This window comes from Vicia villosa, unplaced genomic scaffold (genome assembly GCF_029867415.1).
Source record: "Vicia villosa cultivar HV-30 ecotype Madison, WI unplaced genomic scaffold, Vvil1.0 ctg.002318F_1_1, whole genome shotgun sequence".
Classification (NCBI taxonomy): domain Eukaryota; kingdom Viridiplantae; phylum Streptophyta; class Magnoliopsida; order Fabales; family Fabaceae; genus Vicia; species Vicia villosa.
This window is the reverse complement of record NW_026705893.1, coordinates 271,526-283,954: the sequence shown is the minus strand read 5'-3', so window position 1 is coordinate 283,954 and position 12,429 is coordinate 271,526. Positions and strand designations below refer to the sequence as shown.

The 12,429-nt window shown below is 32.7% G+C and overlaps 1 protein-coding gene across 1 annotated transcript; it reads right to left on the bottom strand.

Annotated features, from left to right (window-relative positions):
* Positions 1–5,831: 5,831 nt before the first annotated feature.
* LOC131638458 (O-fucosyltransferase 29-like) lies at positions 5,832–10,605 on the bottom strand. Its single transcript, XM_058909019.1, has 9 exons — positions 10,199–10,605; positions 9,816–9,900; positions 8,575–8,651; positions 8,025–8,113; positions 7,735–7,924; positions 7,371–7,552; positions 6,956–7,058; positions 6,494–6,822; positions 5,832–6,382 (listed from the first exon to the last, which is right to left on the bottom strand). Exons 1-9 carry the CDS (start codon positions 10,406–10,408, stop codon positions 6,043–6,045), a joined length of 1,605 nt encoding a protein of 534 aa, XP_058765002.1. The 5' UTR covers positions 10,409–10,605; the 3' UTR covers positions 5,832–6,042.
* Between the last annotated feature and the right edge of the window lie 1,824 nt (positions 10,606–12,429).

Sequence of the window (12,429 nt, the reverse complement as noted above, 5' to 3'; positions counted from 1 at the left end):
TCAAGAGGAATGTGTGCTTCATACTGTGAGTGATATGAACAATTTGAAATATGGAAAAAAGTTTGTGAGTTGTAGAAATTACTGAAATCACATGGAAAATGTTTATAATTTCTTCAAGTGGTTAGATGATGAAATTGTTCATGAAAGAGATTTTAAAATTGAAAGGAAAAAGAAGAAAATTTTGAAATTGAAGAAAGAAATTCTCTACACAAGTGGATGGTTGAAAATGTCAATAGTGGTTTTTTGAGTTTCGCATTGAATCTTGTGATTTTAACATTATATTTCAAATCAAGATTCATATCAGAGAACCATACAAAATTTCAGAACATTTGAAACTATCATTAACAGACTGTATTCATTAAACCAGAAATTCATATAATAACATGTTATTAAACTAGATTGTCACAAGGTGTCATTAACAGACAATACAAAATAAACCAAAATACATAAAGTGTCATTAACAGACACAACAAAATAAACCAAAATGACATTAGATAAGGTGTTCAAACTTTAAAGACAATACTATAAACAATACTGGAAACAGAAATGATAACCATAGTTATAGTTGGCTTAAAACTTATCTTGACCCCTTTTGAAGTATTTTTCTTCTTCTTTGAAGGAGGTTGACTTTAGAGTGTAAAATCAGTATGTGCTATTTAATTTAGGAATTTTGGTGTTTCTTGACTTTATGGTGTAGAATCAACTGGTGTCGATTGATAAGGAGGTGCTGATGTTGCCTGACTTGTTGGTGTAGAACCATTTGGCGCTGATTAATTTAAGGGTGCTTGTGCTGCCTGACTTGAAGGTGCAGAGTCGCTTGGTGTTGGCACTAGTAATTTTCATTTAGCCTTGTTGTGACCATCTATATGGAACCTATTGCATTTAATTTCAAATATTGTCTGCTTCACCTAGGTATAATCTTTAAGACTTTAACTATTTCTCCAGCTTCTCTGTTTTTTTTTCTTGGACCTATCAGGTTGTCTTTATATGGGTGGTGATTGAAGATCAACAAAATATATTTTGATCCACAAAATTTTCCCATTGACTGAATAAATCACTGCTTCATTGCAAGTCTCATACCATTCCTTTTTATAACACTTAGACACGAAATCATCAATTTTTAAGTGTTGATTTTTCATTCATGAAATTGCATGATAAGATGGTATAGGAAATTCTATCAGCATCCATCTTCCATAAAAGTATCCATTTCTTAATAGATCAACTGTGTATTTTTCTTTATTATATGACATATGCCTAACTTCGTAGTTATATTCACATGCACACCTGTATAACATGTTGAAATCACAAATTAACTCACAACCTAGTTGTAAACTAGTACATACGTTACAAAGCTTTATAATTGAACATTTACCTAACAATCTGGTGGTTTGCTTTTTGTGACTCCTTTGCTAACCTCTTTTAGATATTGTGTAGAATGCTACCTTCCTACTTGGAAATATTCCGCGTATTTGACTTCCACCTAAGCATAAGATAAAGTCTTATTTCTTCAAGCATAATGACAATAGGCTTGGATCTCGCAATTACAAACACTGAGTTGAATGTCTCTGACATGTTATTCACCAAAGTGTCACATCTTGGAGTTGTATTGAACCTTGATTTACTCCAGTACCTTGGTGGAATTTTTATTAGGTGCTTGAATGCCTTATCATTAACATCCTTATTTTCAAGCATAACATTTCCCCAAGAATATACATAGATAGTAGTTGCAGTCTTCCACTTTAGTTCTTTTAGTTTAATACCTGGAAACTTCTTCCTAAAGTTATTGTATAATTGTCTAGAAACACACAATGGCGTAAATTTAGTAACACATAATATGTAGAGGGACTAAAGTGAAACCTATAACATAGTTAAGGGTCAGAATTGAATACTATAACATAATTAAGTGATTTATCCAGAGAAAATATTACCTAACACAGACTCTTTGGTCAACCCCCGAGAGCATCTCCTTAAGTGGTGGCAGGAGTCTCTGTAATTCAGTTAAAACATAGACATCAATAAAACATCAAACATATTAAAAAAGAAAATTTCTTTAAATAGAAAAGTAATTGAAAAAGAAAACACACCTTTTATTGATCACTTATGAATGTGTATGTATTACATAACCTGACACCTCCTAAATAAGCTATCAACAATTCTAGAAACCAGCTCCATGAATCCTTGATTTCACCATCCACAACAACAAATGCTATTGGAAACATTTGACCATTTGGATCCCTACCAATGGTTGCTAGTATTTGTCCTTCATAATAGCCCTTTAAGAAACACCCATATAGTCCTATAATGGGTCACCACTTGAAAAAATTATCTCTGCAAGCTTTACAATATATATACATCCTCTGAAAGTGTGGATTCAACAGTCTCTCAGGATGTTCAATGCTTTCCCCCTTCACCTTGAAATGGTTGAGTTTTATTTTTTACATTTGACATAGGGTTTACCCTTAATAGTTCATGACCATAATCATAAATTCTTGTATATTGTTCTCTAAATTAACAATCCACAATATCCACAACTAGTATCTTGGCTCTACATGCAAATGTCTTGTTTATACCAACATTCCATTTTTGATGAGTCTTCTCCATTATATATGTTAACTTCAGACTTGAGTTTTCTCTTACATTAGTTTGTGTCTTTTTACCTAACTATTTGAAAGTAAGGAACTTAACCTTATAATCTCTACTACATGTACACTTCTCAACTATTTTTTTTCAATTTCCAAGTTTCTTCTTGTGGTATTCTTGCATTGTAATCCTCCCATGGACAATCTACCTTGCATATCATTCTTATCTCTTATTATCATTTTTCTTAAATTTCATATTTCTTCTAGAATGAATAACATATGTTCTCAGCTCCTCTTTAAAATCCTCATTTGTAGCAAAATAGATGCCTACTTCCCACTTGTAATTTTCCATTCATTTGGGAATCTTGAAGGTTTGAAAATCAGCCTTTGAAATATTTTCCTCCTCGGTGTCATACTCATTAGGTATGTCATCACTATCATACTCATTAATGTCACTCAATCCATTCAAATTCTCCTTTGGCACATCATCTACATTCACACTATCATGCAAACAACTCACTTCACCACTATATTCAGCCTGCCTACTTTGTTTACATGGTCTCTCTACCTTGCCTTTTCCTTTACCCTTTCTCCTTCCCTTTAGCTTTTCCATTACCCTTTAGATTTACCTTTTGATTTCCCTTTTTATTTTGCCTTGATCCTCATAATTTCCTCTTCTAACATTTCTTCAATTAAAATCTCTTCAACAATACCAATATCATCCTCTGAACCCTCAAAGTTTACATCCAAAGCATTATCTTCACTAGCACCACATATTTCCTAATTACTGCCAAGTCCCTCATCAAGTTTCTGGTTTTAGTCAAGCCCTTCATCCAATTCCACTCCCTAATTGATGTCAATTCCAACATCTTCCTCCTAGTTGAACTCAAAAGCACCATCTTCTTCCTAGTTACAAAACTAGTGTTACTTTATTTTTGAACAAACGTGTTTCAACAATAACAAAGTATAATAATAAATTCCAAATAACCAAAAAAGTCATGTCAAATAAATACATCCAACTAGATAATCATGTCTGCATTAGTTAACGTTTTTTCACAAAATTTAATAGAAATGACCAAATAAAGTAACGAAAGTGTTTTTAAGAGACTATCATATAAAGTTATTTAATTAAGGGACTGGAGTGAAACATGAAATAAAATTAAAAGACTAAAACATGTATTAGTCCTATTTTATAGGTGCCGCTTTATGAAGATGTCAAAATAAGTGAAAGTTATGGAATATAATAATAATAACATAAACGTGAAATTAGAAAAGTAATAGAAGTCATTGATCACATGATAATTAGAATTGTTTAAGTATAGCCAACTCATCAAATAGGTTGATGTGAAACCTTTCATTGCATTTAGGGGTGGGAACTGGGAATAGGTCAGACCAACTAACGGGGCCTACGACCTAGTCTACATAGGTCAAGGTCAGATAATGTTTTTTTTTTTAAATAGAAGGTTTAGACTCTTTTATAAGCTTATTTAGTTAAAAAGGCTAGGTCTCCTGAAAGAAAAAAAAAAGCCTTTTAAACCAATCAGACCCACCTATATAAATAAATATGAATAATTTTATTATTATAATTATATTGTATTTTGTACTTTGAATTAAAATATAAAAATAAAACTCGATTATTTTGAAGAACTTATTAGAATATGCTGAAAACATTTTATGAATTTTGTCACAAGTTATTTTCATAAGTTTTCCTAAACAAATAGTCTCACAATACTTATGCTAATAGGTAAGCTCAGATAAATTAATGCAAACAAACTTTAGTACCATTGATGTTTTAGTTTCTTAGTCTATAAAAACATTAATTGAATTGTTTATTAACATATGTTAAAATAAAATAGACTTTTATATAGGCTAACAGGTCAATCAGATTTTCATTAAAGGCTAGACTTAAGTTAAAAAATAAGCCTATGATAAGTAACATGTTAGACTTAGATTTGGCAAAGACTAATTCGTTTCCTGCTATTCTCACCTCTAATAATTGATAGTAAGTTGATTAGTTGTCGAAGTGTTAGAGTTTTTATTTGAATGTTTGGTTTTAATAAGTAAATTAGTGTACTTAACCTTATTTAGGTCTTTATTTGATTTAATATACCATATGAAACCATAGAGAAATGACCCAAATATCACTTTAGAGCAAAATAACTATTTTACTCCTGTGTCTTTAAATTCCACTAATTGATGAACTGAACGGATTTTCAACTAGTATTTTAGATTGGAGATTGCATAAACAAATTTTTTGAAGAAAAATACTTTAAATTTTTTTTACATAAATAACTTTTATAAAATATTATATTATATAGTTATCCTTTTATGACCTTTTTTATATTAAATTATAAAAAATCACTGAAAACTCAAAACTACTTAAATTTTTTTACAAAAATTATTTTTGAAATATATTAATTTTAAAAATACTGTGATTTTGATTTATTAAAATCTTTATTAAAATTTTGCAATTTTGAATATTTAAGTTATTAAGTGTCAAGATTACTCTTTTAATTAATAAAAAATGAGTTAAAATAATTTTATTATTTTAAAAAAGTCATAAATATTTTTTTTAAAAATACAAAGATTTTTTTTAAGGTTTAATGGATATGCATTGACCGTCTAAAATAGAAAATAGTTTTACACAGATAAAAAAATCAACAGTCTGCCACATCATTAAAAGAATGAGATTAATTGATCAGTCATGCTATGCTTACACCGTTTTTTTCACACACCGTATATACACCTTATATATTCTGCAAAAGCATTTCTCTTAGCACATAAATCAAGACATAAAATATTATTAAAAAAATAAAAAAGTATGCAATGTAGGTATAAATGTACGGTGTGGTGTTAAAATTGGTGTACACTTATCAATTCTGTTAATTGATACATCCTATTGGTGTAAATTTTCTTACACAATAATCAGTGCATCACAACCACTCATATATGTTTAAAACTGCTTTACACCATCTGTATATATGTTTTACACCATCTGTATATATCAATTAAATTTTAAAATAAAAGTGTGATGCGGCGGAATACATAATCGGGATTGCTCACCCCTTTTCTCTTTTTTTTTTTTTTTTTTAAAGTTTTAATAAATAAATGAGCCCTTAAATTTTTTAAGAGAACCTTCATTTTCTAGCCGGGCCTGATATTTTAAGTCAGCAGGCAATCCGTTTTAAAACGGTAAACAACTTGATAGAAAACAACAATTTTGTCGAAAAAACATGTTACCAATAACCGAGCTCACAATGGAAAAAAAGATATATATCTATTAACATTTGTAAGGTGTTGATGTCATCTACGTACTTTTCCCCTATACATTGATCTATATCGAGCCATCACAACATGAAAGAACAAGATTTTCATCATGGCCATGTAACAGCTCAATATTACCACCAACTTTAAAGGCACCAAAGTTGCTCTTTCAATTCTCAATCTCATCATCATCATAGTGTCATGTTATCTCACTAGGCTTTGGTAGCTCAAAATTTTCTTCATTTCCGCTATTCATTTCAGAGTCAGCCCCCGTTGTCATATTTCTCAACGCGAGTTTAGGCGGGTGAATTCCATCTTCACTCAGTTTATCTATAAACGGTTTCTCACAGACACAAGCGCTTGGATATTCATGAAACTCTCGTCCAGGTTTCATCTCGTCTGGCTCTCCCATGAATCCCCTCTGACATGCCTTCACCTTTCCGGAAAACGTTTCCCAGTCCATCTCATGCCTTGACATGAGCAACGCGCTAAGCTTCTTTGCATTTGGTCTAATGGTTCTTTTGTGACCCATGTATCGTCTGTTACATAGAAGAGGAAATCAGTTTTCCGTTAATGAACAATATTCAGATTAGTTTTTGAAGCAAGGAAGAATAAAATCATGACATCAGAGTAAACTTATATATTCTTACCTTTGACCAGCAAGAATCTTGGCCATGTTACCATTGTTGTTAGCAACAAATACATTACTTTCTTCACAAACAATGTAATCGATAGCAGCAAGGCGGGAAGAAAATGAAAGAAAAGGTTTCAGCTCGTCTTCAACAAGCATCTCCTTTGTATAGACGTTGGGAAAAAGTTCTCTAAGAGGTTGCATGGTTTCATCCCCGCCATATATTTCCCCAGACGCAACATATAAGTATGTGTCATTTGTAAAACCAAGTGCTCGCAGCATCAAACCCACTTCGTGAGGAGTAAGAGGACATTTCCCACGCTTTCGCTCTTCATCAGGGCTCAAATCCTGTATTATCACATGAGGTAACCACTCAATCACTTGATATCAGCAAGGAAACAACTAAGTTTGGAGCTTGTCTGTTTCAGTTTATTTAGAATGTTCGTTTAAGATTTTGACAAACATAGGAATGTAGTCTTACAGGCAGTGTTGTCCATCTTTTTCTGATTTCACCAAGCTCTTGTTTTTCTTTTTCACCCCCACCAAAATAACAACCTGAAAATGCCAGCATATCTGGCTCAAACCTGTGCCATAAATCATTATGGAATATGAGAATCCAAACAATGGCCACAATTGAAACCTTCTATCTACTATTAAGTTGCGTAAAAAGTTTGACATTTTCAAATTGTTTAAATGATCAATTAATTTCAGACAATGATGAAGTTGTGAAAACGGGAACACAAATCAACCAATTAAGACAAATCAAAAGATTTAAAGGATGGGAACATATATGGACAGCAAGTTTGTCATTAGGAAATAGTAGAGATCAACTCACACCACTTTGCCATTTATTGAAGTTGAATTTAAATTTCATATAGCAGGTTTATTGAACAAACCTCAAATGAACTGCTATGTAACGGGTTGCCATTTTTTGCATTCTCATTACAATTTTTTGACCAATTTTCCGTATAGGTTTTGTAAATCTCAAAGCATGATAATTAACTCGGCAACGAAGTTTTTGCAGCTCATCATCGAGGTCATTGGCAAGTCTATAGTCAAACTTTGTCAATTGAAGAACCTGCAAAATATCCCAAAAAATCTGTTACCACCACAGCTGAATTCAGAAAGGACTTATCCAAACAGATGTTAACAAGCTATTAGGCGTTTCATCGTTCGTGGCAGTCATTTAAAGAAACAAAACATCTTCCAGTGAAAATAATCACAAAATTTCAAATATTAGATCATAACATGCAGCCTTACCCGTCGTCTCAAGAGTATTGGCAAAGCTTGGTCAAGATAATATTCAGGATCTGATTTCCTAGGGACACGCATTGTATAAGGGGGTTTCTCCATTGATCGCATGATCTTATCAGGAACTCTTTTAACAATAGTAACATCTTTTGCAAGATAAGTAATGAACCAATTAACATCGAAAATATTGGCAAAGTCACTGTATTAAAAAAATATATTGTTTATCAAATGAACTATTGTTAACTAGATTCAAAGTAATTATAATATGAGTAAAGACTACGAAATGATATGTAAATTACCTGTCATCTTTCCAAAAAGAATTATGATCTAATTCAGGTACAACTAGCGTAGCATTAAGAATCCGGGCAACGACAACAGCGTCAGTTATCTGTAGGCACGAACATGATTGTCATTTCCATTAAAATAATATTATCTTTAATCAATAATTTGTTTTTGTTGAGTTTGTGATTTCTGCGTGTCTAAATCAGATCACACTAGGCTGTTTATAATAGGATTATAATAAATGATAGTTGATGCAATTTCTCAATCTAAGCCTAATCACTGATAACATGCAACGAAAGAATAATAACATGTGACTAGTTCCATCAATTATCATCGTGAATTTGAAAAGAACTTGATCAAACTAGCCTCAGATTCTTCAAAACCAACTGAAAAGGAGCAAATGTGCTAACACAAAATCATCTCTGCTCTTTTCATGATTTTGATCGGTAGGACAGCAACCGTCTAAGACCACCAGATACATTAATCATTTCCATCCATGAACATGTAATCGATAATTGCACCAAAGTAGGGACTAATGGCATATTATAAAACTAATATCCTACTTACCCCGGTTCTTTGTTGGTTCAGTCCTCCACTTGCTGCAATAAGCAAGTAGCCATTTGACATGCGCTCACGTATAGCAGCTGCATTATCCAATTACCATAATGAGATAGAAAGTGACATGTAGAAAAATTAAATGATTCATTCCGAAATTAACGAATTGTCTAGAGGTAAAACAAAGTATAAGATGGAACACTTAAATTTCTCAGTCATCTGATGGAAGGGGCCATGAAAGCCTCTTACAATACAACTGGGACAATTATACACACACTATAATTTGAAAAGGAGCATTCATTAATCAAGACATAATAGATGAGTGTTTAAGGAGTAAGGACAACTCCATGCACTTGAACTTATACATGTGTGCTTAAGAGAGAAAAAAGAAGACAGTTTAGCATCCTAGGGTTAGGAAAAGAGGAAGAATTTTCAAATTTTTTTGAAAAGTCTAGCAATGTTACAAGTTATCTGAATTTGTTTAATATCCATAAAAAGTACCATACTATACCATATACAAGGGAAGCAAAACATCATGCCTAAAGTGGTTTTTTAAAACTGTCGATGTAGACTCACATCTATCTATTGCTAGCCAAAAAATCTATCACTATATGGTAATAGAATAGAGCCGTTGAGGTCAAAGAGGGGTTCTAAAGTAGACAGCATTAGTATATCAAGGGCTTATTTAGTTGAGGAAAGCAATTTCTGCTTTGATTTCCCATTTTTACTTATAAAAACAAAAATGTCACGCACTATAAAACTGACAATGTAAGTTTTAAATACCACATAACACCAAAGCATTGAGACATTATCTTAATCATAAGCAAGGTGAACATTACTAGAAAGATCTTATTTAGATCACGATAAAGGGAGGCGAAGGGTGGAAAAAATTCTCCTGAAGCTAACAAACCTCGGAGCAAATTTGACTGATCTCTACTTAATCTACTGACGCAATCTAACCTAAAGCATTGGAGAAATATCGATAACAGAATTGTACATACCGAAACATTATAGGACATACATGTCAATGGTACCAATTTTAGTTACAACAACAACCAAGCCTTATCCCACTATGTGGGGTTGGCTACATGGATCATTCTGCCATAATGCTCTATCCAGGACCATACTTATATCCAAATCGTTAATCACAAGATATTTCTTACGAACTACTCTTATAATTTTACTAGGTAAATTTTACTTAGCGTTAGCAAAAACAAAACACAAGGAGTTAGTTAGTTAGTTAATTAACTTACGCGAAAAATTCCGTCCCCTTTCTTTACATCCATAGTAGTATTTAGAATATTGTGATTTCCAAATATCAATTGGCGCGTGACCATCCTACAAAAAAACATTCATGATGTAAAAATTAACAGGGAATCATATTGATTAAAAAAGATAAATACATTATGCTATACATAGCGCTTACGAATAATTAACTACCTAACTAAGTAACTATCTACTATAACCACTAGCTAGGAATTGTAACTAACTCCCTAATCAATCAATATTTATGTTAATTACACTATATGTTTAGTACCCTTAGAATCACAGACACCAGACACGACACCGACGCTTAAATTTACAAAAATACATCATGTTATGTGATGCAATGCATAAAAGGGAAAAGAAGACTAACCGATGAAGAAAAGAAAGAGCGGTGAACGAATCGTTGAGAGTACCACTCAACGTGAGAAACAACGTGACCTGTTAAGAGGGAAATTAAACCCAAACCGAAAAGCATGAAGCCGCAAATGAGGGACCAAGGGATGGATCTCGAACAGAAGACGTGTTTGGTGTTAGGGTGAGTGTGGTTCATCGATAACAACCACGACTTCACCACACCCATTGGGGTTTGGGTTACAAAATCAAAACCAAAATCTTCATCTAAAACCCCATTCAAGAATGGTGAAGATATTAGAGAGTGACGCGCGAGTTTAGAATAGAATCGGATTTGCGAGGTGAGTTGGTTAATTTGCTGTTAGTGAAAACAGAGAACGTAGGAAAATGATTGAAAATCAAAGAATCCAGCGTATAGATCTTACTATTAATATTTCCTATGGCTTCATTACATATAGATTCTATTTTATTGTATTGCTACATTTTTTTTCTTTATTTAATTGAAATCAATTCATATAAAAGGGATTTTTTATTTATTTATGAAAAATCTAAAAAATATTTACTTACACTCAAATTTATTTAAATGCTTAAATTGTTATAGTTCATATAAAAAAGAAGTTTGTAAACATATATGAATATGTTAAATCTTGATGAAAAATTATTGATTAACTGATCTCCCTCTAAGAGAGACTGTGATTATAAATACATAGCCAAATAGTTTATTTGATTGGATTCACATTTTATATATCAAAATATTAAATGCTTTGTTGAGTTACATTTCGCAGGCAATATGACCTACATATTGTACTCACGTAAAGTATATTTGGTGCCAACCTTGGGACCAGATAAACCTGACTCAGACAACATTTTCACTTGATATTTTTCCCAATCCACCTTTCGTTCCACTATGGTAGGGGTTGGAGTCATCAAAATAATGATGGTCGAGATGCCATAACGGAAATACATGTCTTTATGGAAGAGTTATGTGGCTAAAGCAATGCTCTGCAAAACATCATTTTGAACCATCGACGACAACAATCTAAGGACGACAAGCCATAAGATATAAAAGACCTAGATCCTCATCTCCTCTCCCTTGACATCTTGGACGCCCTGATCCTATAGTTTTTTAAGTCGCCCTTGTTGGTGACCAAAGACGGAAAAAGTGACCAGCATGAGCATGCGGCTGCCACATACTCCTTAAAATATAAGCTTCTTTCTAGGATTCTGAAAGAGGTGGTCTTGCGTTGGTACATGAACCTAGTGAAGTTATTGATGACTAACTATCAACACCATTCTCTTTTCCCACCAACATGTGCCTTATTTCTCTAACTATTGATACTTCTGTTCAAGACATTTTGATTTATTTCTCATTTTCAATTCCATATTTTCATTTTATTTAATATGTTGTTTTAGTATGGATATTGTTTTGATAGCCTTAATTGTTTGGTAAATTCAAGATCTAGAAACTTATTTGGTTATTTTTTGGAAGTTGTTTTATTATGGAACCATAATTAATCGGAGAATCCGTGATTGTGGTAAAGGACGGTGGATTGGAGACTAAGATGCAGAGGAGGAGAGGCTAACCTACAAGGCTAGCACTCAAATGCTCAAGTCAATAAGTGAAGGAGAAGAGTGAATTAAATTTAAATTTGAAATTGTGTACCTAAAATTCTTCTCTTGTGTCCTTTATATAATGGAACGATTATAACAACTTGTTATCCTTTAAGCGTGGGATGCAGGGAGCTATTAGATGTATCATGGCCTTCGATCACCTGTATTATTCCCATAGGGTAGTTCCCATATGGTGCAAGCAATTCGAACAAACCATTGTTACTTTCGGGTGGTCGACCGATGGCCATTTTGGTCGGCCCAAAATAGTTACACCCCAAACCCTTGTCTCTGTATGACAATGCAAGAGTTTTTCGTACTTTCCTCATTCGTAGATCATTCTTTTAGCTTAAGTGGAAAACCAAGAAAAGACGTTATTGTTTCTTTGGAATTTGCGCCTTTAATACGCCTCATGCTTCAAATGTCTTTTTTATGGATTCCCTCATAATGACTTTCGCTGATTGGAACACTTGAGTGTCTCATTAACATGATCTAGACGGTTGGTAAGGTTTATCCATTTTAGTAGTTTATCAAACGAGTTTCTAGGAGTCAGTTTCACATTTCTCTGAGCGGTTCTATTTTCTTCAGTGTTGCTTGCATTTTTTACAATGCTTTTCTTTTATGTGCTAGAATAAGGTAGTT

What these genes read in the sequence shown, in the direction of transcription:
- LOC131638458 (XM_058909019.1), bottom strand. Translation starts at nt 10,408, where the DNA reads ATGGGTGTGGTGAAGTCGTGGTTGTTATCGATGAACCACACTCACCCT. An exon ending in TGAACCAACAAAGAACCGGG is followed by an intron (nt 8,114 to 8,574) that starts GTAAGTAGGATA and finishes TCGTGCCTACAG; the next exon opens with ATAACTGACGCTGTTGTCGT. An exon ending in AAGATTCTTGCTGGTCAAAG is followed by an intron (nt 6,383 to 6,493) that starts GTAAGAATATAT and finishes TCTATGTAACAG; the next exon opens with ACGATACATGGGTCACAAAA.